Source organism: Harpia harpyja, chromosome 14 (genome assembly GCF_026419915.1).
Source record: "Harpia harpyja isolate bHarHar1 chromosome 14, bHarHar1 primary haplotype, whole genome shotgun sequence".
NCBI lineage: Eukaryota > Metazoa > Chordata > Aves > Accipitriformes > Accipitridae > Harpia > Harpia harpyja.
The window spans coordinates 38,934,733-38,956,241 of NC_068953.1; the positions used below are offsets into that span (position 1 = coordinate 38,934,733).

Genomic DNA, 21,509 nt, shown 5'->3' on the forward strand with positions numbered 1-21,509 from the left:
AAACAATGTTTCTGCTGTGAGCTGCCTTCCCATTTGTGATCCCAAGGCTGCAGAAATGCTGGGCTTGCCTCCTGCTTCTCTGGATTTGGTTTGGAAGTTCAGCCTTGGTCAGAGCTCTAGTCCACAGGGTTGCTGCACACAAAGGTGAGTCTGGTTTTGTCAGTGAACAGCTTACAGCTGAGTTGTGCTTATCCTTCAGCTGCTCTGTACACTCAGGGGCCTCGTTGGTGGAGGGGCTTCCTCTGTACTCGGGTTCAGCTAGAAATTAGCATGTGGGAGCAAAGGGAGACCTCTTCATGGCTGCAGAGGCAGTAGGAGTGGGATCTAGCTTGTTTGGTTCATGTTTGCTTAACTGTTCTGTTGCCTCCTTTCTCTGGATTTTTCTCAGTTTTCAATCTAAAACCCATTTGCTGGATTTTTAGCTGGCTTTGCAAGTGGCCTAGGTCTGGAAGGCTCAAACATCTGAATGTCTTTGCACTTGAATAAAGTGTTACCTTTCAAGACTAAGTCTGATGGCACAGAGATGCTGCTGCTATGGGACAGTGACTGAATCATGCTTGGCTCTCCCCATGCTACCTTAACCTGCCTGCCACAAACTGCCTGTGGATCACAGCTCCTGGTGCTAGTCCCTGCTTGTCCTCTCTGTGCAGGCTTAGGCTGTAATTTTCTGAGTGTTTTCCTGTTTCAAATGCCTGGTTGGTGCAGCCACACTGCATACCAGATCAGGGGAATGAGCCAGGCTTAAAACTAACTCCCTGTGGCTTGGTTTTAACCAGATCAGCTCCCCAGCACAGCTTCCTGTGTGGAAACTCATCTGCCTAAACTGGTGTAAGTGGGGAGGGAGTGCTGGGGTGGGGACAAGTGGCTGGGGTTGCAGCTTGTGTATGCTGTCTGGGCTGGTAGGGTTAAACTGCAGGTTAAGAGCTGAACTGCGTGGAGATGCTTGCCTTGAAGAAGCCTTTGAAATGTCTTAAATGCAGTGCTAACTTCTGAAGTCTGAAAAATGCAGCTTTCCATCCGGGCGGTGGTATGGAAAGCTGTCCAGCCTGTGCTGTGGTATGCCTTGGCTCCAGGGATCTCCTGGACAGACAGGAAGATGTCATCCAGGAGAACTGCCTGCTCTGAGACTGGCATGTTTTACTAAGGACCTTCTTTTCATGATGCTGTTGAAATCAAACCTGACTGGCTTGGGAGGCGGGAGCTCAGTCTCTCCCCAATGCTCGGGCATGAGCCCAGCACAGCGTGGCTCCCTCTGCCAGGATGGTTGTCTTTCAGTGGCGACTCCAGGGAAATATTCAGGTTGGAAAGACTCACGCTGGTTCTTGGGGCTTGGGAAAGTCTGCAGCAAAGCATTTGGGCTGGGTTGGGCTGGGTTAGGTTGCAAAGTGAAATTATTTAATATTTGATAGATGGTTACTTATGAATAACTTGAGGTTATGACTCCTTAGACTGAATTTTTGTAGGAAATTAATTCTTCCTGCCCTGGTATCCTATTAGTTTTGTCTGCCATCAACAATTGATTGCTTTGTAACAAATTTCCAGGCTCTGAATTTTAAAATAACAATTCCAGAAATCCATTTAAATTTTATTTTTTAAGTTGGTGTTTTTCCTTGATGACCTGTATCCATCTTTCAGCAGGGCTGGGAGTGTTAAAGGGGAAGCAGGCTTGTACTGGCTGTTTGCTTTGGATGGGAAAAGGTCTAACTAAAAAACGCTGGTTATCTAAGCAAATTCTACTCTGTGCTTCAGCAGTTATACCTGTAACTGAATTGCAGGGAGCTTGTCTTTAATGTAGATTGAAGTCATCAGAGGGAAACATAGATCTCTTGAACTTGAATCTGATTGGGTTCAGTTAAACAAAACAGCTTATTTCCTGAAAAATGTAGATAGCTGGTGAAAATATGGTTGGATGCTGTGGAGTGAGTGCTTCTTGGCACTGATAAATTTGTTCCCTATTTTCCTTATTTCTTCAGTGGTGGGTTTCATCCAAGATGTTGAATCCGAGTGGGATTCAAGTTCTGTCTGTTGATATTCTATTTGTGTCCATGCTTCCCAGAAGATGAAGCTTGGTGGGAATTAATCTTGAAGATGGCATAAAACCTAGCAAGATCCTGGTCCCCAAAGGGAAGGTAGTCTCGTACTGCCAAGGATCTGGGCTAGAGCACAGCACTTCTGCATTTTCATAAATGCAGAAATGTTACATATTCATATGGGCAAGTTATGGTTGCTGTGGGAACTGAGTTGTCTGAGCAATGTGCCTTTATCCTCTCCTCCCTACAGCTGCATTATAGATGTTTTTAGGGCCTGTCCAAAACAAGTGATCTGAAAACTATACTGGTAGAATGAATGCAGTGAAATACCCTGCCGAAGATGCAGCGTGATGCTTTCAGAGGAATATTTGATGCTGTTACAGGTGCTTGATAGTAATGTGACTGAATTGGCACTACAGCTTGTACTAGTACTACTAGGGGAGTAAAAAAAAAACAAACCAAAACCTTGGTGGATGCTATCCTGGTGAAGTGTGGTGGAGGAGGCTGCAGCTGGGAAGGGGGAAGGTGGCACGTTGCCAGAAGGTACTGTTTTAGCTGCTCTCATCCTGACTGCAGTGCTTCAGCCCCCTCACTGTGATCTGGGAATGTTGGCACTCCCCAGATCGCCATGGGGTGAAGGTGAGGGTCCCACCTCTGGTGGCAGCAGTGGCCTGCATCTCGTGTAGGGTACCCACCTGCCACCGACCCTTGTGTGGGCTTTGCTAGGTCATGGGCAACTGAGTGGCATGGGATGTGGATGTGGAAAAGGAGGCCAGGAATGCTGTCAGGCTGTCTGGGATGGCCGGGCTGCACGTGAGGGATAACGTGACAGGCTAGAGTCACTGCAGCGCCCTGCTGAAGAGTGGGGAGTGGTGTGTGCGAGGTGTACATCTGATGGCACAGTGGGAGGGTGTGGGGGCAGGGGGAGGAGGAGGAGACAGCTGCTGCTGCTTGGTAGCTGGCTTATAAATGCCCTCTGACTCAGATTTCGGGTAACACAGCTGAGCATCTTGTGGTTTCATCAGCCCCCAGATCCCCGCATTAAACTGGAATTCTCAGACTATGAACCTGCTGCATTTCCTTAGGCTGTTGGCACAGGCTTAAACCGAGGCAAGAATCCGGCATCTCCAGTACCGTAGGCTTGTGAACACCCCGCAGGGGAGGGGAGGGCTGGGAAAGGGGGGGGACCAGGCGGGTGGAAGGTAAACAGGCCATGAAAAATTCCTGATGTGAAATGGGTCCTGTGCTCCAGCTGGTCCTCTTCTTCCTGTACCAGCGTGATGTGCCTGCTTGGGCTGGACCCAGGATCATGGGCTTCTCTCTGGGTAGCAGGGGGGGTTGAAGGTTATCCTTGTTACTCAGTGGTAAACAATGCAGAGTCAGTGAAGCACAGTGGCCAAGTTGAACCAAATAGATTATGCTAGCAGAATTGTGAAGCTTTGCATTGGGCTGTGAATTGGAGCCAGCAGCTGGAGTCTGTCCAGGACTAAAGTGTTTTTGGGTTTTGTGGGTGGAGGGAGGCGGGGACAGGAGAGCTGGGTAGCACTAAAACTAACTGCTCTGTCGCTGCTGCTGCTGTCGTCGTTGCTGGGGGGATTGCTGCCTCAAGCCTGTCGTCTGCTGTGCTGTATTGTGGAGCCCTGCTTTTGTGCTGCCTGCCTCCCTTGATTTACTGGAGCTGCACCTCTCTCCTCCTGCCTGCTGTCTTGTCTTTCGGGGGAAATCTTATCCTTTCTTCTTACCTTTATTTTGTAAGAGCTGATGCAGTTCTCTTGCATGGCTGAGTGACGTCACTGTCAGCACAGTAAGCATCAGCAGCCTGGTCACATGCTGACCCAGTCAGTAATGCAGACGGGATAGGAAGGTGGAGGGGCTGAGGGGGGTAGGGGGCTGGTTTCTGGACATATGGTAGCCCTCCCTTTTGGGGTGCAACTGCTAGTTGCAGAAGCCGTGGCTTCAGAGCAGCACGAGACCTGGCTCGGGGCTTAACGCTTTGGAAAACTCCTTCTTTAAAAAGAAAAAAGCAGCCCTGAACTCTCAAGCTTCTGTTTGTTCTCAATCTGAGCAGACTTCCAGGACTCTGAAGAAGCAGTGGCAAGCAGGATGCTTTTCCCCACATCCACGCAAGAGTCTTCCCGTGGCCTCCCAGACACCAACGATCTGTGCCTTGGCCTGCAGTCCCTCAACCTGACAGGGTGGGACAGACCCTGGAGCACCCAGGACTCTGATGCTGCAGCACAAACCAGCACACAGTCCGGTGAGTCTGCTGACACACGCAGCAACAGTTGTTGGATTCCTTTTATTTTTGGCCGTTTTAAAGCTAACGCAGAGCAATTTGCTTGTGTAATGGGGTGCTGGCAGTTACTGACAGGGGCTTCTCAACCCGTAATGCTTGTGTAATGTGGCAGTTGAGTTGGGGAGGCTGTGCCACAGCCTCCTCTGCTCTGCTGTCAGTTCACTGCAGACAAGAAGTGCCCCAGCTTATGTTTTGCTCGGTGCTGTAACGCTGGTGGAGGAATAACCTCGCTGAGAGAGGAAAAATCCTCTCCCTGCATTTGGAGGGAGTGGGTGGGGGGTGTGGTGTCAGGAGGCTGAACATGCTGGGTGGGAGTGAGGCTAAACTTCACTCCAGCCTGAGAAAATCCCTGGTGGCAGGTAGCTCTGCAGGCAGCAGTGCATGTGCTTGCAGAGGGACCCCCCTGCCCGACTGCAAAAGTCCAGGCAGCACTGCTTGCTCCTGTGCTACGGCAGCGTTGCCTGCTGAACTCTGCCTGTGGGGTGTGGTAGGTGCAGCCGGCACCCGACTAACAACTTCAGCCGGCAGCTCGCAGGCTGGGTGGAAGACTTGGAGGGATCCTTCTCCACTCCCACGTTCAACTAGAAATAGCGGTCTGCCTAGCAGTGGGCTGGAGGAGATGCAGGGGAATGGCTTCTTGCTTTAACTCTTTTGGTCCAGTGCAAACCTATGTGATCGGCAGGGTGTGGGCTCACAGCCACACGCTGCTGGCTGGTTCGCCCTTCCCCCTCAATCCTCTCCAGTCTGGTTTTGCAGCTGGGATTGGATGGGGAGGCTTTGGGGTGCTGGGTGCTTCCCCTGGAGTGATGCAGGGTTCAGTTAACTCTTCCAGAGGCACGAGCCTTCTCTGTAAAATTGCAGGAGGGGAAAGGGGTGCTGTGTGCACAAACTTAATGCATCTCCTCGGCCTGGTGACGGAGCAGGGGGTAAAACAGAGGGAAGAGTTCATTTCCCAGCTTTCGAGGGCTGTAAAAACCAGTTTCACAAATGGTGGTGTGTTCGTTCAAGTATCAGTCCATGGAAAGATCTAGTGCTTTGGCAGAGTTTGTACAAGTTCAGCCTGGTTGCTACAGAAACTCATCCCTTTATAGCAGCATGCTGCTGCTTTGTTAAAAGGGTAGTGCATCTCTGTGCAGACTTGGGTGACACAGGAGGCCCCAGGCGTAAAGTTGGTGCTGACAGGAATGTAGATAGCTTCTGGGGTGGCCTGGGCAGTGTGTAGATGTTGGGGGGAGCAACGGGGTGCTGCTGACCACCTCTGTCCAGGGGATGCTGCCCTTGGGATAGGAAGAGCTGCTGGGACACAGGTGTGAATGTTGCTGCATGGGTTGTAAAACAAAAAAAAAAAAAGAAAAAAAAAAACCACTTGTGGGGTAGTGGAGTTTGAATTGACAGCTTCATCAGCACAGCTCACTTAAGTCTTGGGGAAATTAGATGTAGAAACTCAGCATGCAGGCTCGTGTGTGGGCCCTAGCACTGGCACTTAGGGTTTGCTTGCAGTCAGCATGTAGTAGCTTTATTAAGCCTTGCTCTGCTCCAGCACATGGTCCTATGGGCTTCCCCTAATGAACTGTGGAATACCACACACTTGGTATCTGTCCTCCTTTTGTTGCTAGCTGAAACCTTGAAGGAGGAGGGAGAGACAAAAGTTACCAGTGTGCAGTGGTCTGGACAGGTGCCTTAGAGCTGTGCACTGAGCCCCTTTATGGTTGTTAGCAGACTATGGGGCGCTGAACCTGTGTTACAGGATCTTTAATGTCAAGAGCACTCTTAAAGCAGGCAACATCCATGCTGAATGGTTCTGCTGCTGCTAACAACCACAACACCTGGGGCTCAGTGCACAATGGTGCTGCAGAACAAGGGCTGTCGCACACCAAGGCGGCTGCTCTGTGCGGATGTCCCAGCCCCACCTGATCCACTGTAGCTATCTCCAGTGCTCTCTTGGCCGGCTTCCTGCCAGGCTGTCTTGGCAGAGGTGCGGACGTCTCTGCAGCGCTCCGGCAGGCAGGCGAGCAGCATTCGCACAAGCCTGTGGCAGCGCTTTGCACCTCGCGGGTTGGGTGGTGGGGCTGAGTGGACTGTGGTCGGGGGGGTTTCACTGTCAGGGGTGGAGGGGCTCCTGGTTTCAGGAGGGAGATTCATTTGGAGATGATTTGAAGGTGCTCCAGTGACCTCCCTGCTTGTAGAGGGTGTATCTGATGTCAGGTGCCCCCGCTGACTGCAGTGCATCGTGCTGGAGCTCCTGCCTGCCGCAGAGGCCTGGGAAGAGTGGTAGAAAGGATCTAACCTCAGGCACTGCCCTGGGCTTGGATGATCTGCACCCAGTGGGTGTTCGTGACAACTTGTGGTAACAGCTGCTGGAAGATGGCACCCAGTACTGTCTGGAGAGGCCTGTTTCCTCACCACTCCTGATATTCCCCTTGTACATGAAGGGGGGATGGCTGGGGTGTAAAACCAGCCCAAATGCAGCTGTGCTGCTTCCACAGAGGAGCCTCTGGCCTTCAGAGGCTGTGCAGAGGGTCTAGTGCTATATGGCGGGGGGTGTTGTGGTCCTGAGACTGCGTTCTCCCTCTCAATCCCACCCTCCCTTCCCGGGTGTGCGGCAGCTGGGCCAGGAGTGCTCATTGGTCTGGGCTGCTGTTACTTGCCTGCTCCAAGAGCTGTGGGGATGGCATATGCTGGCTGGAGAAGTGAAAGGCTGATATCTGTGCACAGCTGTTATATTGCTTCAGCCTGCCCACACCTCCCATGTCTGCAGAGCCTCATCTTCATAAGGGCCCTGGAGTGGCAGTGTGGGCCTCCTTGGGAGGGGAGATCTTGTAGTTCAGGAGTGCCTTCTGAAAGGGTGTGAAACACTTCTCTTTGGGTGGCAGAGGAGTGTTCCCATGTCTGAAAGCTGTATGTATCTGAGGAGTTGGCAGATGCTGATGCTTCCAGGTGGCCTAGCTGTGCTGTGACAAAGAGGGGAGGATGTGGAGAGGATGCTGCTGTGTCCGGGTGCTCCCAATGCCCAGTGCTGAGGCCTGGGAGGCTGTAGTTGGCCTAGCCCCAAGGGCTGGAGTCTTCATCAGGGTGTCCTGAGAGCAGGTGAGGCTGCGTCAGTGCTGGGCTGTCTCTCGGGGCTGAGGAGGGATGGCGCTGCCAAGCAGAGCTGTTGCGCTGCTGGCGCCCAAGCGTTTGGAAGGTTCTAGCAGTGACTCAGCTGCACAGACCCACAGGGAGGTGGCTGGAAGGGTGGAAATGCAAAAACCTAACAATCAGGCTAAAAATATTGCTGATGTGGTCCCCTGCAGTGCCTGTGCTTGAGTACTGATGAGCTGGGACCTCCTCTCCTGTCTGCATAGTCCCTGCCAGCGTGGAGCTTTCTCAGCCTGGGAAGGACCTTTGGCTGCAAACCCTTCTGGTGTCACCTTGCGTTCCCAGGGCGGTGTCACTGTGCAGCTTGGTGCAGTAGGATCAGGTGCCTGCTGGGGCTGTGCTGTGGGAGGCCAGAGAGCAGCAGGACTGGCTTGTGTGCACTCTGATCCTGCCTATGTCCCCCTTCCCAAAGGGCTGCTGAACCCCTTGCACGCAGACAAGGTTATTTGTAACAAGTTTTCCTTCTGGGTCCAGCACTGTAACACACTGAGGATGTGGGCTTAGCCCTTGAGAGCATGCCAGATGCGCTGCCAGTCCCCGAAGCTGGTGTCTGGAGAGAGCCTCTCTGGGAGGCAGCAGCTGCTGCAGGCTTGAGCTGCCTGCATTTATTGGCTGTAGGATTGAACTGCTGTCTCATAGCAGGAAAGGCATCTTAAACCCACTGCTGCCACTAGATCTGTCAGGCTGGAAATACTTCAGCAAGTCCCAGAAACCTGCTCTGTGGTCCAGGGAGGGGCTTTTGCAGGAAACTGGCCTTGAATGCTTCCAGTCCTGCCATCCCTAGCTGTATTTCTTGAGGCAGCATTTCCCCTTCTTTAAAGTAGCCTCATAGTAGGCAGACACTTGTGTTAAGACCTTTGAGCTCATTGCTCTGCAGAGGCAAGGAGGGGTTAAGAGGCAGTGAGATGGGACTGCCCTTGATGGTATCCTTTACTGCCCTATTCCTCAAGGAGCACAAGCAAATGGGGTCTCGATCCAATTTTTGCCTGGAGAACAGGTGACAGCAGTACACAAGCAGATCCATGTGCAGATTTTGGGTCTCCCTGGCTGGTTTTTAGCCTGCATGCCAGCTGCTTGGTCTGGCTGGTCTGTCCTGCCCTACATTGGGAGGCTGTCCCTATGTGGGACAGCAGACTTGCCCACTGGGAAATCATTCTAAAACCAGTCTGTTAACACTAAGTTAGCAATGCTAACCTACAAGGGTGTTTTCAGAAGGATCAGCTCTTCTTCCAGAGAGGATCTCAGCCTCTGGGTGAGCCCAGCCTGAGCAGGTGAGCTCTTCCTGATGGTGTCAGTTGGACTTCTGTGCTCTATCTGTTTCTCTGCTTGTTGTGTGACCCTAAAGCTGTTGGTGCAGCAACAGATTTGAGCTTTTTCTTGGATCTGTGCTTGAGACCGCAGCTCCAGCTGCATCTGTGCCCTCTCCGGGGTGGCTGCTGCTGTCGCATTCTCTAGCTTGCAAGGTTACAGCTCCAGTTGCTCTGGTGCTGGGGAAATGGTCTGTGGTAGGGAAGCGTTGATGAATCTTTCCAGCCCTTGGTTCTTCTGCTTCCTGGAGCACAGCAACTTCTTTCTGCAGTAAGCTTGAACTTGCTGATTATCTGTAGTTGCTTAAAATCTGCTATGCTAGAACTGCAGGCAATCTGTTGTGTGTTGCCTGGCAGATAGCTGAGGCCTCTGACTATGAATTGCTCTGAAGTCTTCAAGGCAAAACCCCATCTCTGAAGGATGAAAGAAAAGACCTGTTGCACAGAAGGAAGTACAGGTGTTGTCATGGACTCCTAGCCTTTCTTCTTGATAACAGCAGGAGAGACTGTTTTCAGACTGTCCTCAGAAATGCTGTCCGTGTATGTGGTGGCAGGCACCTGAAAAACGCCCCCAAGGGAGAGTTGCTAATCAGTCTGGGGCTGGCTGTTGCTAGTAAGTACAACACAGCAATCACTGGCCTTCCTCAAGCTGTTGGTTTGAGTGTTCAGCTGCAGAGCTTGAGGAAGACCCTAGAGAGGCAGAGGATTTGGGTGAAGGAAGTCCTCCAGATCTCTGCCTGTTTAATTTGCTGCTAGGCTAATCTGTGCTGCAGCATGGTGCCAAGTGCATGCTCCACAGTGCTCTCCCTTGTGCCACATGTATGTCTGGGGTTCTCCCTGCTCTTTTACCTCCTGTCTTTTGGACAAGTGGCTTCAGAAGACAGTTGCTGCCTGGGTGTGCCCTCAACTCCTGCATATACCTGCTTGGCTGCTTGAAAATCCTTCTCCTTGTGCTAGAGGAAGGTTTCAGAGGCTCATTCTGATAGAGGAGAGCTCAGTATCTGGATAACTAGGTTGTCACCACAGTATCCAAGAAGGATTTTTCCTGTTCCCTAGTGAAAGGAGAGCTTCAGGTCCAGGGAGTGAGCACTTCACCCTGAGTGAGACTCACTCAGATATAAGCCCAAGCCTGCCTAGAAAACTCAGTAAAAGGTTCCTTCATATTGCTGATGGTATGGCTGCTTATGCTGGAGCAAGGAGGCAAGACCACCTCTTGCTGGCCTCAGACCTGCACCCAATTCAGGCAAATGGGTGACCAAAGACTTGGTGGTGGCGGTGGTGATCCTGACTTGCCCATGTTCTCAGTGTCCTTCATTGCCTTGAAAGGAAGACAGGCTTTTATTGCAGCTGTGTTAAGCCCTGGCCCTTCTGGGGCAGCCTGCCTACTGTTCAGGGCTTAGTAGTGGAAGCACAAACATAGTGGTGGTGCCTTCTCTGTGGAGGTTAGTTATAATAATGCTGTAAGGGAACAAACCTGGGAGCTGGCTTGACTTGCATGGTCTCCTGCTTGGTGGCTGTACTTCAGGAGTACCTGAGGTGGCCTTACTAAAAGCCTGCCCCATGCCATCTTAGCTCTTGTAGGGCTTTTCTGAGGATGCACTTGGTGTGGGTGCTTAATGGGCACTTGTTTCTTGAGCATGTTTCAGTAAGGGCTGCTCGTGCTCTGTGGGCTGATTTCTCAACTGCTGGCCTGAGCCAGCTGTGCTGTGGAGTAGAAAGCAGGAGCACTTAATAGCTGCAGACTGCTCATGTGGCAGCAGTATTTGATCCTTAACAGAATAAAATATGTATCAAATAAGTAAAACAAGTATCAAAACTCTGAGTTTGCAATTGGTTTCTAATGGAAGTTGCTCTTAATCTACCTTTTAAAGCTTCCATTTGAGCAGCTTCTCCTGAACAGATTTATTTTTATTTGTGCTGATGCTGTAAAATAGAAGATGCAAATAGATGAGTAACTGGATCAGGAACCTAACCAGCATCTCTGCTTATATCTAGCTAGAACTGAAGTGGGTCAGGGCAGCCTCCAGTCTTGTGCTGGAAATGGCTTGTGGGAGTAGGCACGCACCACCCAAAACTCTCCCCTTGATTTCTGTCAGGGAAGGATGTTTTATTATGGCCTCTGGGGCAGCCCTGAGGGGCTGTTGCTGCTGCCTTTGTGCCCTCTGGAGGTAACAGCAGATGAGTGTGGGTGCAAGGAAGGCACAGACTTCTTGAGCATCTGATCCTGCTCGAAGCTGTTAAGAGATGTGGTAGAGAAGATGCTCTGGCACTGGCAGATCTCCACCCTTCATAGACATGCCGACTGGTGCTCCACTGCCTGGTGATGCTGGTGTATACAAATACGTTAGGCTCGTGGAGCTTGCCTATAAGCTTTTTGACTCAAGTTGTAGTCTGGACTGTGTTCCTCTCGACTAGCTCCTGAAGTGAGCCTTAACAAGCATGTTCCCTTCTGAGGAGAGCATCGGAGCTGCTGTTTGGTGGCTCTGAGCTGCCCCAGGCAACTAGTAGCTTAGTCTTTCTTTCCTGTTGTGATCAATACTGGAGGTAGCGGCAGGGTGTTTTAGGTATGTGTAAGCTTTGGCCTGGAGTAAGGTTCATCCCCCAAAATTGTGCCAGTCAAATGAGAGATGAGGCAGGTAGGTTTTCCTCCAACCTTTGCACTGCTAGATGTCTAAGCAGCTGATGGGATGCGTGCTTGCTGGGCAGAGCAGACCTGAAAGGCTTTGTCTGCTGCAGCTTCATTGGTGGTAATATGGTAGCTCTCTAGGAGAGGCCATGAATGTGTTTTTGGCTCAGTGCCTTCATTAATAACTCTACAGCACGTGCAGGTCTGAGTCCTTCCACTTGGAGCTGGTTAGGGGAACTGCCTGGACTTCCACACAGCTTTTGGAGCTGCTCTCCCACTGTGCTGGGGCTGCCTGTAGCAGAACGTGGGAGTGATGCCTGCTCTTCCCCTTCCCCAACTCTGGTGGGACAGGTGCAGAGTTCAGCATCTGCTCCTGCTTTAGACTTGAGTTTGTCCCTGGTGCTGTGTCGTGCCTGGGCACAGCATGCTGCCCTGATAACCAGGCTGTGTAGTGTGGTGTTGTGGGATGACCTGTCAGTGCAGTGACACTAGGGGCAAGGCCAGTGAGCCAGCAGAGAGTTTGGCCTGTTTGCACAACTGAAATCCCTGTAGCTGACTTCTTGTGCAGTGACTGTGTGTGGGACTGCTGTAAGATGACCTCTTAGGCCCTTTGCAGTGCTCTTGACAGGCTGTCTTTTTAGGGTGGTAGGGTAACTCAAGTTGGAAGGGACCTCTTGAGATTATCTAGTCCAATCTCCTGCTCAAAGCAGGATAGGAAAGCTGCTGGAGGGTGGCAAAAGTAGCATACCCAAGGGGTCTCTAGGAACTCATTCATGGGCTGCCTCAGTGTTCCCAGAACAAGGCCTGTTTAAATGGGCACCTCCACTGAGCTGGCTCTGAAATTATCTGCTTCCAAAAGGTGCTGTGGTCCTTGACCTGTCACCGCATAGATGCTGTGCAGTGCCACTGTGGGGCTGAATTGACAGCTTCCCAGAGGGTGCAGGCTGAGGGCAGGGGCACTGGGCAGGGCATCTCCAGCCAGTGCTGCATCTTCCATCTCAGCACCTTGTATCCATGTCTCTGGGCTCACTCGCTTTGTGCGTGGTCCCTTAGGCGCTGGCAAAACAGCTGAATCACAGGTGATGTCTGTGCTACTGCCAGCTCAGAGGCTGCTCTCAGACACAGCAGCCGCCGCCATCTGTTTGAGATGGCCATGGAGAAAGGCCCAGTTTCCCTTCTTGCCCCTCTGGCTTGTTTTCTCTCCCAAGACTGTGGAGGGAAGGTGAAGCAAACAGCTAAAGCTGTGATTCTGTACCTGAGGCATGCAGACCTCTGGAAGGTAACTGGGAACCTGCAGGCATCACTGGTGGTGCTGAGTGTGCCAATCTAGTGATGAAGTGGCTTTGTGCCAGCTGAATGCCTTAGTGAGGCTTGTGTGCCATTTTTCAAATAGGATTGCATTTGGGACTAAAGCCTGTCTTTTTTTAGTTCTTCCTTTACTGCAGCCTGCTGCCTTGCCCAAAGGGGTATGGCCAACAGTCTACTCCCCCTGATCCCCTTCTAAAGATCATACCTTCTCCTAAAGGTAGTAGTATCCTGATGGACTCGACACCCCACAAACTGCAATGCAGCTGAGTGGTGAAAATGAGTCAGTCTCATCCTTGTTAGCATGTAAAGTAACACATGCTGCAGAGTTTGCACCCTGGATGTTGCAGCAGATAATTGAGAGGAGTTTGGTACTTAAATATAGAAGTGTTTGTTCTTGAGGCTGCAAAGCTGAAGCTTGTTGTGCAGAATTTGACCTGAATATGTTGGCTTTTAAATCTCTCCAGGACTGATACATGTTAAAACCTGCTGTATTTCAGTGGTCTGATCTTTCTAAAGATGAATGCAGTTGTGGCAGTCTGCTTAGTGAATGCAATTACCTGTGTACTTCTAATCCTGAATTGCATTTTAGCTGTCTTTACTGATTTTATATTTACCTTGGGCATCTGTTCTCCCTTCCCAGAAACACAGTAGTAAATTCCCTGCCTCAAGAAGCAGCAAGGCTTGTTGTCAGCTAGGTCCCACTCTTGGCACAGAAGGAGGACCTGTACTCTCGAATATTATTGCAATAAACTTCTCTGTATTCCTAGTTCTACCACTGTTTCCATTTTTCAGGGCATGCTGGGGAAGTGACTTACCATGTTGGTGCCAGAACCAAGAATAGACCTCAGGTGTCCTGACTCTAATTCTGTGGTTCAGCTGTGGGATCATGCTGCCTTTTTTTTATTCCCCTGCCCCTTCTTAGCAAACCAGAAATAGCTGCTAGAATATCCTCAGTTCTTCTTTGCCCCAAATGAAGAATCTGTCAGGGCAGAGGTTCCTCTTTTGTACTTCAGAAACAAGGGCTGTGCTGTAGTTCCTATTTAGATGATGGTTACTGCTGGTTTGATTGCATCTGCAGTTCTGGGAGCTGCTTTTCTTGAAAGTTGGCAGTTGGTTCAATATGGAGACTTCTGTTACAATGTACAGCTCTGGAGAGGGTGTGTGCAGCTGACTTCAGGTGGCTCTTCTCATAAGAGCAGTGACTTCTTTCCCCACTGGAATAATGGGAGTATAATCAAATCAGGAGTATTTGAGCTGGACGAGACCTCTGGAGGTATCCAGCCTGCTTCTCAGATGAGCTCTGAGTGCTTCAGGATGGAGATGCCCTCCACCTCGCTGGGCTCTGTCCCATGGCTGCTCTACTTAAGAGGAAGAAATTTTTGTGCTGCTTCTCTTGCTGCAGCTTTTCCTGGTTTCTTTGTGCACCTGTAAGAGCCTGGCTGTTCCCTGTAAAGGAGTGAATAAAGGGGGGAATCCAATGTCTGCCTTCCCTGTGCCAAGCAAAGCCTGTTTGTGTACTGTGTGCTGCAGCCCCATGTCTGTCATTGCAGCTTCTGCTGGGCTTAGTTCAGTTGGTGTCCCCTGTGCTCCCCATGCTGTGGCTGCAGGCATGCTGGCTCCTTGCAGGCAGTGTGAGGTCCCATGGCTGCAGGCATGAAGTGCTAAAACTTCACTTAAGATTAGTCAGGAGTATTGATCACCCCTTCCCCTGTGGTGAGCGGGTTGTGTTTTAAGCAGCTCAGTGCTTCTGTGTGATGGAGGGGGAAAACTCACTCTGGCAGCTTCTCTGGCTGTGTCACTGCTGTAACTAGAGAGACTGTAGGCTGTAGGAGGTGGTTAAGGTGCCCATTTGCCTTTCAGACATGCAAATGTTTCTCTTGCCATGAAGTTGCTTAGTGTCTGTAGGAGGTGCTGCTTTTTGGCTGACTAAAACATTCAGCTTGCTCCCACCCCACCAGGGTAGAGTCTGGCTGGGCGGTAAAAACTGCAGACGAGCTGTTTTTCTGGAACTGCAGCAGGCTATTGTTCAGGACATCAGCCTTTTTTTTTCTTTACAAGCTTATTTGATGAACGACAAAAGAAACTGCACTGTATTCAGTCTCCAGGGCCTGGGTCATGCTGCTGCTTCCCTCCTCCGCCACCCTGCCCCAAATGTGCATATGGCTCTGCAGCCTCTGGGCACAGCAGGTGTCACCAAGTGGAAGCAGAAGCATGGTGGCATTGAAACCATCTCTTCTGCCCTGCTTCTCTTGGCAAGAGCTTTCCTATCGATGTCCTCACCCCTGCCTCTGCAAGGAGATCAGGGCAGAAGGGTGGACTTTCAGTGTAAGTAGCAGTTGGTGGACAAAGGGGAGGTCTTGACAATCTGCCATCCTTCCTGTGCTGAGTAATCTCCCAGCAGACAAACTTCTGGTATCTCCTTTCTGGAGATTGAATGTCCCTCTGTCTAACCTTGCCAGCCAGCAGAAGTGACCCTTTGAAGGCCTCAGCGTCATAGACCTGCTCAGACAAGTCCTGGTCCCTTCTAAATAGGCTTTTTTCCAGCCCTGCAGTGAGCTTTTAAAGGCTGGAACACGTCTTCAGAGCATGACTTCAAAAAGTGTGTGCATGTGCTCCTCTAGCACTGAGTGCCACTGCCAAATGCGGTGTCGAACTGCCTGCGCATTAAGCATGCAGGTGCCAGACATCACTGGTAATGTAAGAATCTGGGGCCTGGCGCGCTGTTCTGCTCAACAGGAGTTTGTGTGCGTGCACACAGTTATATGTGCATTTGGGCTTGTGAAGAGGCTGTGATGTGTGTTGCCCTATGGCAAATGCTGTTTTCCTCAATGGGGAAGCTTCCACTGATATTCTTAGTGTGGGGAAAGATCTTGAGCAGAAGAATGTGGACAGCTGTAAGGTGAGAGGGTTTTTTGCTCTGGGCAAGACTCAGTTTCCAGTTAACTTGACTAAAACTGATGCACCAAGGAACAAAGAGCATCAGCTCTACTCTGCTAATGTGCTGTTGGCTTGTTCTGCTGGGTGGTCTCCTGCAGACAAACTAAAGCAGAAGTACTTGTGCAGAGGACAGCTTAATGGTGGCAGAGCTTTTTGTCAACTCTAGCTGTCAGGGATAAATTCAGTGGAGGCTCTGTGTGTAGTGCTCTTCTTATCTTGAGGTCTTATTCAAGGCATTAAAGTGTCATTTGTCATCAGCATAGTGGTAAGGTGGTTTATTTACCCAAAGCCCTTCCCTGAACTGCCAGCACTGTTAAGCCTGGCTCTTTAGGGCTTGTCTTTACATCCATCTCTTATAAAATGGGCTTGGCCAAAGCTACCAGAAAGTCTAATTCTTAAATGGCTGTAAATTATAGTATGCAGGGAAGAAAGCCGTATGCTTCAAGGTCCTGGGCAGGTGTTGAAAATCTTAAATTGCAAGTCTAACCAGCACATGGAAGAATAAAAGCTGTTCTGAGGCTGGTTGGGTTGGGTGTTGGGCATCTTGCTGTTGGGGTGCCTTTCCCAAGGTGTGTGCCATGGATTGCAGCTTATGCTGATGGAGTGATCTACTTGAGTTTGGGTAAGTCCATGTTGAATGTGGTAGCTCAGTGGTTGGTAACCAGATTTAAAAGATAATTTGGGGTCTACAGGACAGAGTTGGCATGAAGAGTTGAAACTAGCCACCCTGTGAAACCACCACCGTGGGCTCAGTGTAGCTGTGTACTTCTGTGAAGTGTCTGGCTTGTGTGCAATGGGTCTGAGATGCTTGCACGTGCTCCCTTTGGTATCTTTAGGGGGGGCCCCAGGATAATGCAGGAATTAAGAGGACTTACTGCGACAGCATTGTCCTGATAGCATTTACTAAGGAAAGCACAACTAAGGAGGAGTCGTTTGTAAAATGCTTGTTCTCTAGAGAGCGACCTGAGCGCCTGTGAACTGGAAGAGTGCCATGCTGGTATCGAGACTGCTCCACAGAGCTCTTAAATCTGTCAGCGTTTGGCTGACATGCTCAAAGATGGAGCATGCTGGCTCTGAATTCGGTCATTAAAGCTGCAGCAGTGAGTCAAAAGTCAGAATCGAGTTTCTATTAAAAGCTACCTTTTTTTTGCTGTCCCCTGCAAAGGAGCATTGGCATGTGCCTCTTGCAGCTCTGAGCAGAGGCATGAAAAGTTCCAGAAGCTCTCTGCAAACGGCCATGCTCTGGACGGCAGGGCTGCTGTGTATGAGTGGGTGAATGGGAATCACATTGTTCCTTCAGTTAAAATTTCCCCCATAGATGTGAAAAATACTTAGTTGTTTGCACTTAGGTTTTTTTCTTAGTCTGAGTAGTTACCTGATGTTTGCTGCTTCACTTCAGGATCTTCAGGGATGCTCTTGACACCAGAAATTGCTGATGCATCTTGCATGTGCATTGGAAATGGCTTTTCTCTTCTGCAAGCTGCCTGCTTGGGAGGGGAGACAAGGTCAACTTCCCTGGAAGAACTGTGGCTTTGAGTGGCCCCAATGACTTGAAGGTGGTTTTTTTGTTTTGTTGTTTTTAGGTGGACAACCTTTGTCAAGCTCTTGTGCCCCATCCCCCAGGAGGGGCTTCTGTGGGTTAGAGCAGGGAGTTAGAGCAGCATGCCTTTGGGGTGGAGGGGTGAGAAATAAGATCTGGTCTCTTATGCTGGTGTTTCCTAGGCTACCTGCAAAGGCTGGCTTCAGGAGACAACCTGATTGCTAAGCTTAAGTGTAAAGGAGGAAATGCTGAGCATGGCTCATGGTTTTTCCTCCCGATGGCCCTGTGAGTGGCTGTAGATACCAAGCAAAGCTGAGTCAGACCCACTGGGGTGGTGTGGGGTCTCCCATGAGCTCAGTGTAGCCTGCAGAGCATGTAACTGAGTGTTGCCTGTGCAGACCTGTCAAAGCTTCTGGAGTGGATGAAATCCATCTGCATTAACAGCAGGATGTCAGTGCTTCCAGGACATCAGGTTAGGAGTGGGTCAGTTGTAGCTGGCAGGATTTTGCTTGGTGGTAGGTGCTGATACTCAGATGCCCAGACAGTAGATCCCTTTAAAGGCCAGTAATCCTGCTACTTGAATGCACTCATACTGGCCTTACTGGTTTTCTAGCTGTGGTGAGAGCTAAGCAATCCTGGGAGCAAATATGTAAGCAGTGGCTTTAGCAAGCCAGAGTGGTGACAGAGATGAAGGTGAAATAAATGTGGCAGAGTAGTTGGACGTTTTAATGCCTTTGGGAGCTCCTGATGAGCCCCTGAACCCTTGCTGATGCATCCCAAATGGAGTTCTGTTCCCACATCTCTGATAACCAGGAGATGAGGTGCAGGACAGCATTGCCTGGTAGCAATCTGCATGGCATTTGCTGCTCCAGGTCTCTAGGAATGCTGTGCACACGAGGTCAGCACAGGGCTGTTTGCTGCCCAATGTTATAAACCCACTGTGCTTGATGGCTGAGGAGGAGGGTGTCAGCACTGGAGTGTTTGTCGGCAGTGAGGCTTGGGCCATGGGATCAGCTGCTTTGCTTTGACTCTTGTACTGTTTAGTGACTAATCAGATTTTTGAGCCTGTTTAACAAATTCAGCTGTCTCCCTTGGAACAATACACTGGCTGTATTTTTAAACACGTCACGTGGCTTCAGAGAAGTCGGCAAACCAGCGTAGTGCGGCTTGCCTGGGCTGGGAGATGCTCTGCCCTGCTCTGTGCTGTGACTAGGAGGGAGCAGTCTCCTCCCCAGCTTGAGCTGTCTGCGACAGCTTTCCCTCGGCTACCTACTGCCGCTAGCGGGGCTGCTGCTGCTGCTCGAGCTCTACCCAGGGTAAGTACTGCTGGGCCAGCAAGGTTTTTCTGTGGCTGCAGGGTTGGGTGTAAGCACAGATGCTGCTGTTGGGAAGAGCCAAACAGATATTCAAAGGGCAGGAGGTCCCTTTCCAAGTGTGGTCAGAGGCAAGTTCATAGTCCTGTGCTGTAGCCAAAATGGGTCTGCAGCTCTGCCGGGGAAACTCGCAGGTATAAGACTCTGCAAATGTGGGAAGATGCTGTGACCGTTGCTGAGGGATCCTGCAGACCAGCTCTGCCTTGAGTTGAGGTAGATACTTCAAGTAAAGGACCCACCTGTACCTGTCTGAGGTTTCTGTTGGTGTTGTGAGGTTTCTCCCTGTAGCGTGAGGCTAGAGATGCCAGCTCCCCAGCAGGTATGCCACTGGATAATGTGGCTTGGGACAGGTACACCCCAGCATGTCGCTTCAGGCATGCTCGGCAGCTTTCTCTGGTGCTGGCACTGAGTTGGTACTGGTGTCAGACTGTAGTGCACTTGAGCATGATGGCACTTTTATTCACCTGGTTTGGATAGCGTTTTGGATTATTAATCTTCTTCTGCACAAGAGCTACTGAAAATCTGGGTTAAAAACCTTGTGGTCCTAGCTGGTTGAGATCAGGTGGGTCTGGAGGATATCAAGTGGATCCCAAACTTGCTTTGCTGAAAACTGAAAGCTTCAGGGCAAGCTGCCTTGTTTTGCAGCCTCTGAATAATTAAAACCATTTCTGAATGCTTTGCTCTTTTAATTTGGTTTGGGGACACACTCAGCTTGCTGAGACTTGCTCCTTTTGAATAGAGCTGGCTGGTGGTGTGCCCCTGTGGGATCCCCCATGGCCAAGCCTGCCCTGCGTTCCCTCTCCTTCTGGGTGGCAGCTGGCCCCACACCGCTGACCCATGGAGCAGGATGGGACTTTCATGACCCCTCGGTGGCCTGGTGCTCTGCTCGGGGAGGCAGCTCTGTTTCTAGGGAGGAATTTGCTTGCCTCGATTCTCCTCAGTGGGAGGAAAACCTGCTGCTGTGTGAGGGAAGCAATCTGGTGCGTACTCGTCTGTCAGCTCTCGGGCAAAGGCCTGACCAGACAGGCTTGTTGTGAACGTGTACCGGGGATGGTGCTCGCCACTGACTGTGAAGCATCTCCTTTGTCAGCAGGCCAGACTGGCACGTTGCTGGCTGCCCATAGCCAGCTCCTGTCGGGGCTGATGTGTGCAGTGTCCCACCTACAAGCCTGCAAATGCCTGCTAATGGGCCAGGCCCTGCTCCTCTCAGCCTGGCCATTGGTGTATGCAGCAAAGACTGGCTGTGGGCCCAGTCTGTGTCCCCATCACTAAAACTGTGGGTAGCTGACGCCTGGGTCCCAGCTTGCTCCAGCACAAGCAGAAAGAAATGCCAGTATAATGGCACGGACTGGGTGGAGAGGCCTGTGTGGAGCACCTTTATGAGGTCTACAACCAGGATGTGAGGTCTCTGATTCTGCTCCCAGATGAAGTGGGATCTCTTGGCTGATCTCAGCCTTGGGAGAGTAACCCACCCTTGTGCTTGTCAGCCACACCAGGCTGCTGCTGTTGGCTCCAGCTGTGCAGCACCACACTGCAACTCATGGCGAAGAGTGTGCAGCCTTTCCAGAGCTGTGCAGAGGGTTGGTACCTGCCAGATGTGCCACCTCCCAAACAAGCTGTTTGTGGTCTGACAGGAGCCCAGTACCCTCCTGGGCCTCTGCCACAAGAGCCGGGAGGGAAGGAGGTGTCATGCTGCAGCACTGATGGGCTCTTTCTCTCTTGCAGTTCTCAGCATGCTGAGTAACCCTCTCGGGAACGTCCTGGGGAAGCCCCCGCTGGGTTTCCTGCCTCTAGACCCCATTGGTTCAGACCTGCCAGAAAAGTTTTCCACGCCAACACTGAGGAGCTCCCGCCTGGACTCCCGCTCCATCCTGGACTCCCGCTCCAGCAGCCCCTCAGACTCAGACACCAGTGGGTTCAGCTCTGGCTCCGACCACCTCTCAGACTTGATCGTAAGTTTGGGTTTTGCACCCACTCTGTGGTTCCTGGTGTCTTCCTGCGTTTCTGGGGAGCACGGGAGAGCTGGGAGGCCACTGCAAGCCACAGCCCTGCCTGATCAGGAAGGGAAGGGAGTGCTGGAGGGACCTGTCATGCCCACATTGACACAGCACGGTTCTCCTGCAGCCCAGGGTTTGGAAGAAGGGCTGCTCGTGCAGTCCTCCTTCAGCACAAACTAGCAGTATCCCTATATTTTTTTTTCTTCTAAATAATGTGTTTGGCCTTTTGGCTTTGTGCTTGCAGCCCTAATGTGTTAAAGTAGCTCCTAGAGGGGTCTGAGTTCCTGAGCTGCTGTGTGGCAGGAGGGTGTCTGTGCCCTGATCCCGGCAGGGAGGTGGTTGATCAGCACAGCTGCCTCCAGGCTGCAGCCTGGGCTTCTCAGGAGCTCTTGTCCCTGCCTTTCATTGCCCTTCCCATTTGCTGACTGCACTTCTCCATCTCAGGGCTGTTCCTTCTAGAGCAAACTGGGTCTAGCCTGCTCCTGTTCCCTAAAGCATAGCTAAATTTGGAAGCCAGTGAGGGAGGCAAGCGTCTGTCTTGCTGACCCAGTCTGTGCTGCTGGGTCTGCGTTGCAGTGTGAGCGGCAGCTCTGGGTGCCAGCAGGACAGCCGGGCTCCAGCCAGGTCTGTGGGTGCTGCTGCATGGCTCGTCCTCAGGACTTGAGGCTAAAGCCAGAGCTGAGCTGCTTCTGGCTCCACCATGGTGTGGCCATGGCATTGACCCCCATGTTGGGGTTGTTGTGAAGGACACAGTCAGCTTGATGTTGAGTTGATTCTCCTATGATCCACCCTGGAGGATCAGGATCTTGAGCAGGAGTACTGTAAGCAGCTGCAGCACCCCGGGCTCTGATGATGGCAGGCGGTGCGGGGCGGCAGGGCTTTGTGCTGGCCTTGTTCGTGAAGGTTAGGTCTTCCCCAGCACGGCCTCAGCGTGGGCGGCTATGCTGCAGCAGTGCA

At 51.3% G+C, this 21,509-nt stretch overlaps 1 protein-coding gene across 5 annotated transcripts in view; it reads left to right on the forward strand.

The window, feature by feature from the left end:
* CPEB1 (cytoplasmic polyadenylation element binding protein 1) overlaps positions 1–21,509 on the forward strand; it is a 43,809-nt gene that overhangs the window by 12,737 nt on the left and 9,563 nt on the right. For 3 of the 5 annotated variants that reach the window (XM_052808544.1, XM_052808545.1, XM_052808549.1), the window contains 2 exons: positions 4,099–4,287; positions 20,281–20,507. In XM_052808544.1, the coding sequence (XP_052664504.1) occupies positions 4,099–4,287; positions 20,281–20,507 (416 nt within the window). Of the gene's footprint in view, positions 1–2,998; positions 3,141–3,280; positions 3,835–4,098; positions 4,288–20,280; positions 20,508–21,509 lie in introns of those variants that run through there. The other 2 variants (XM_052808547.1, XM_052808548.1) reach the window with 2 other exon arrangements.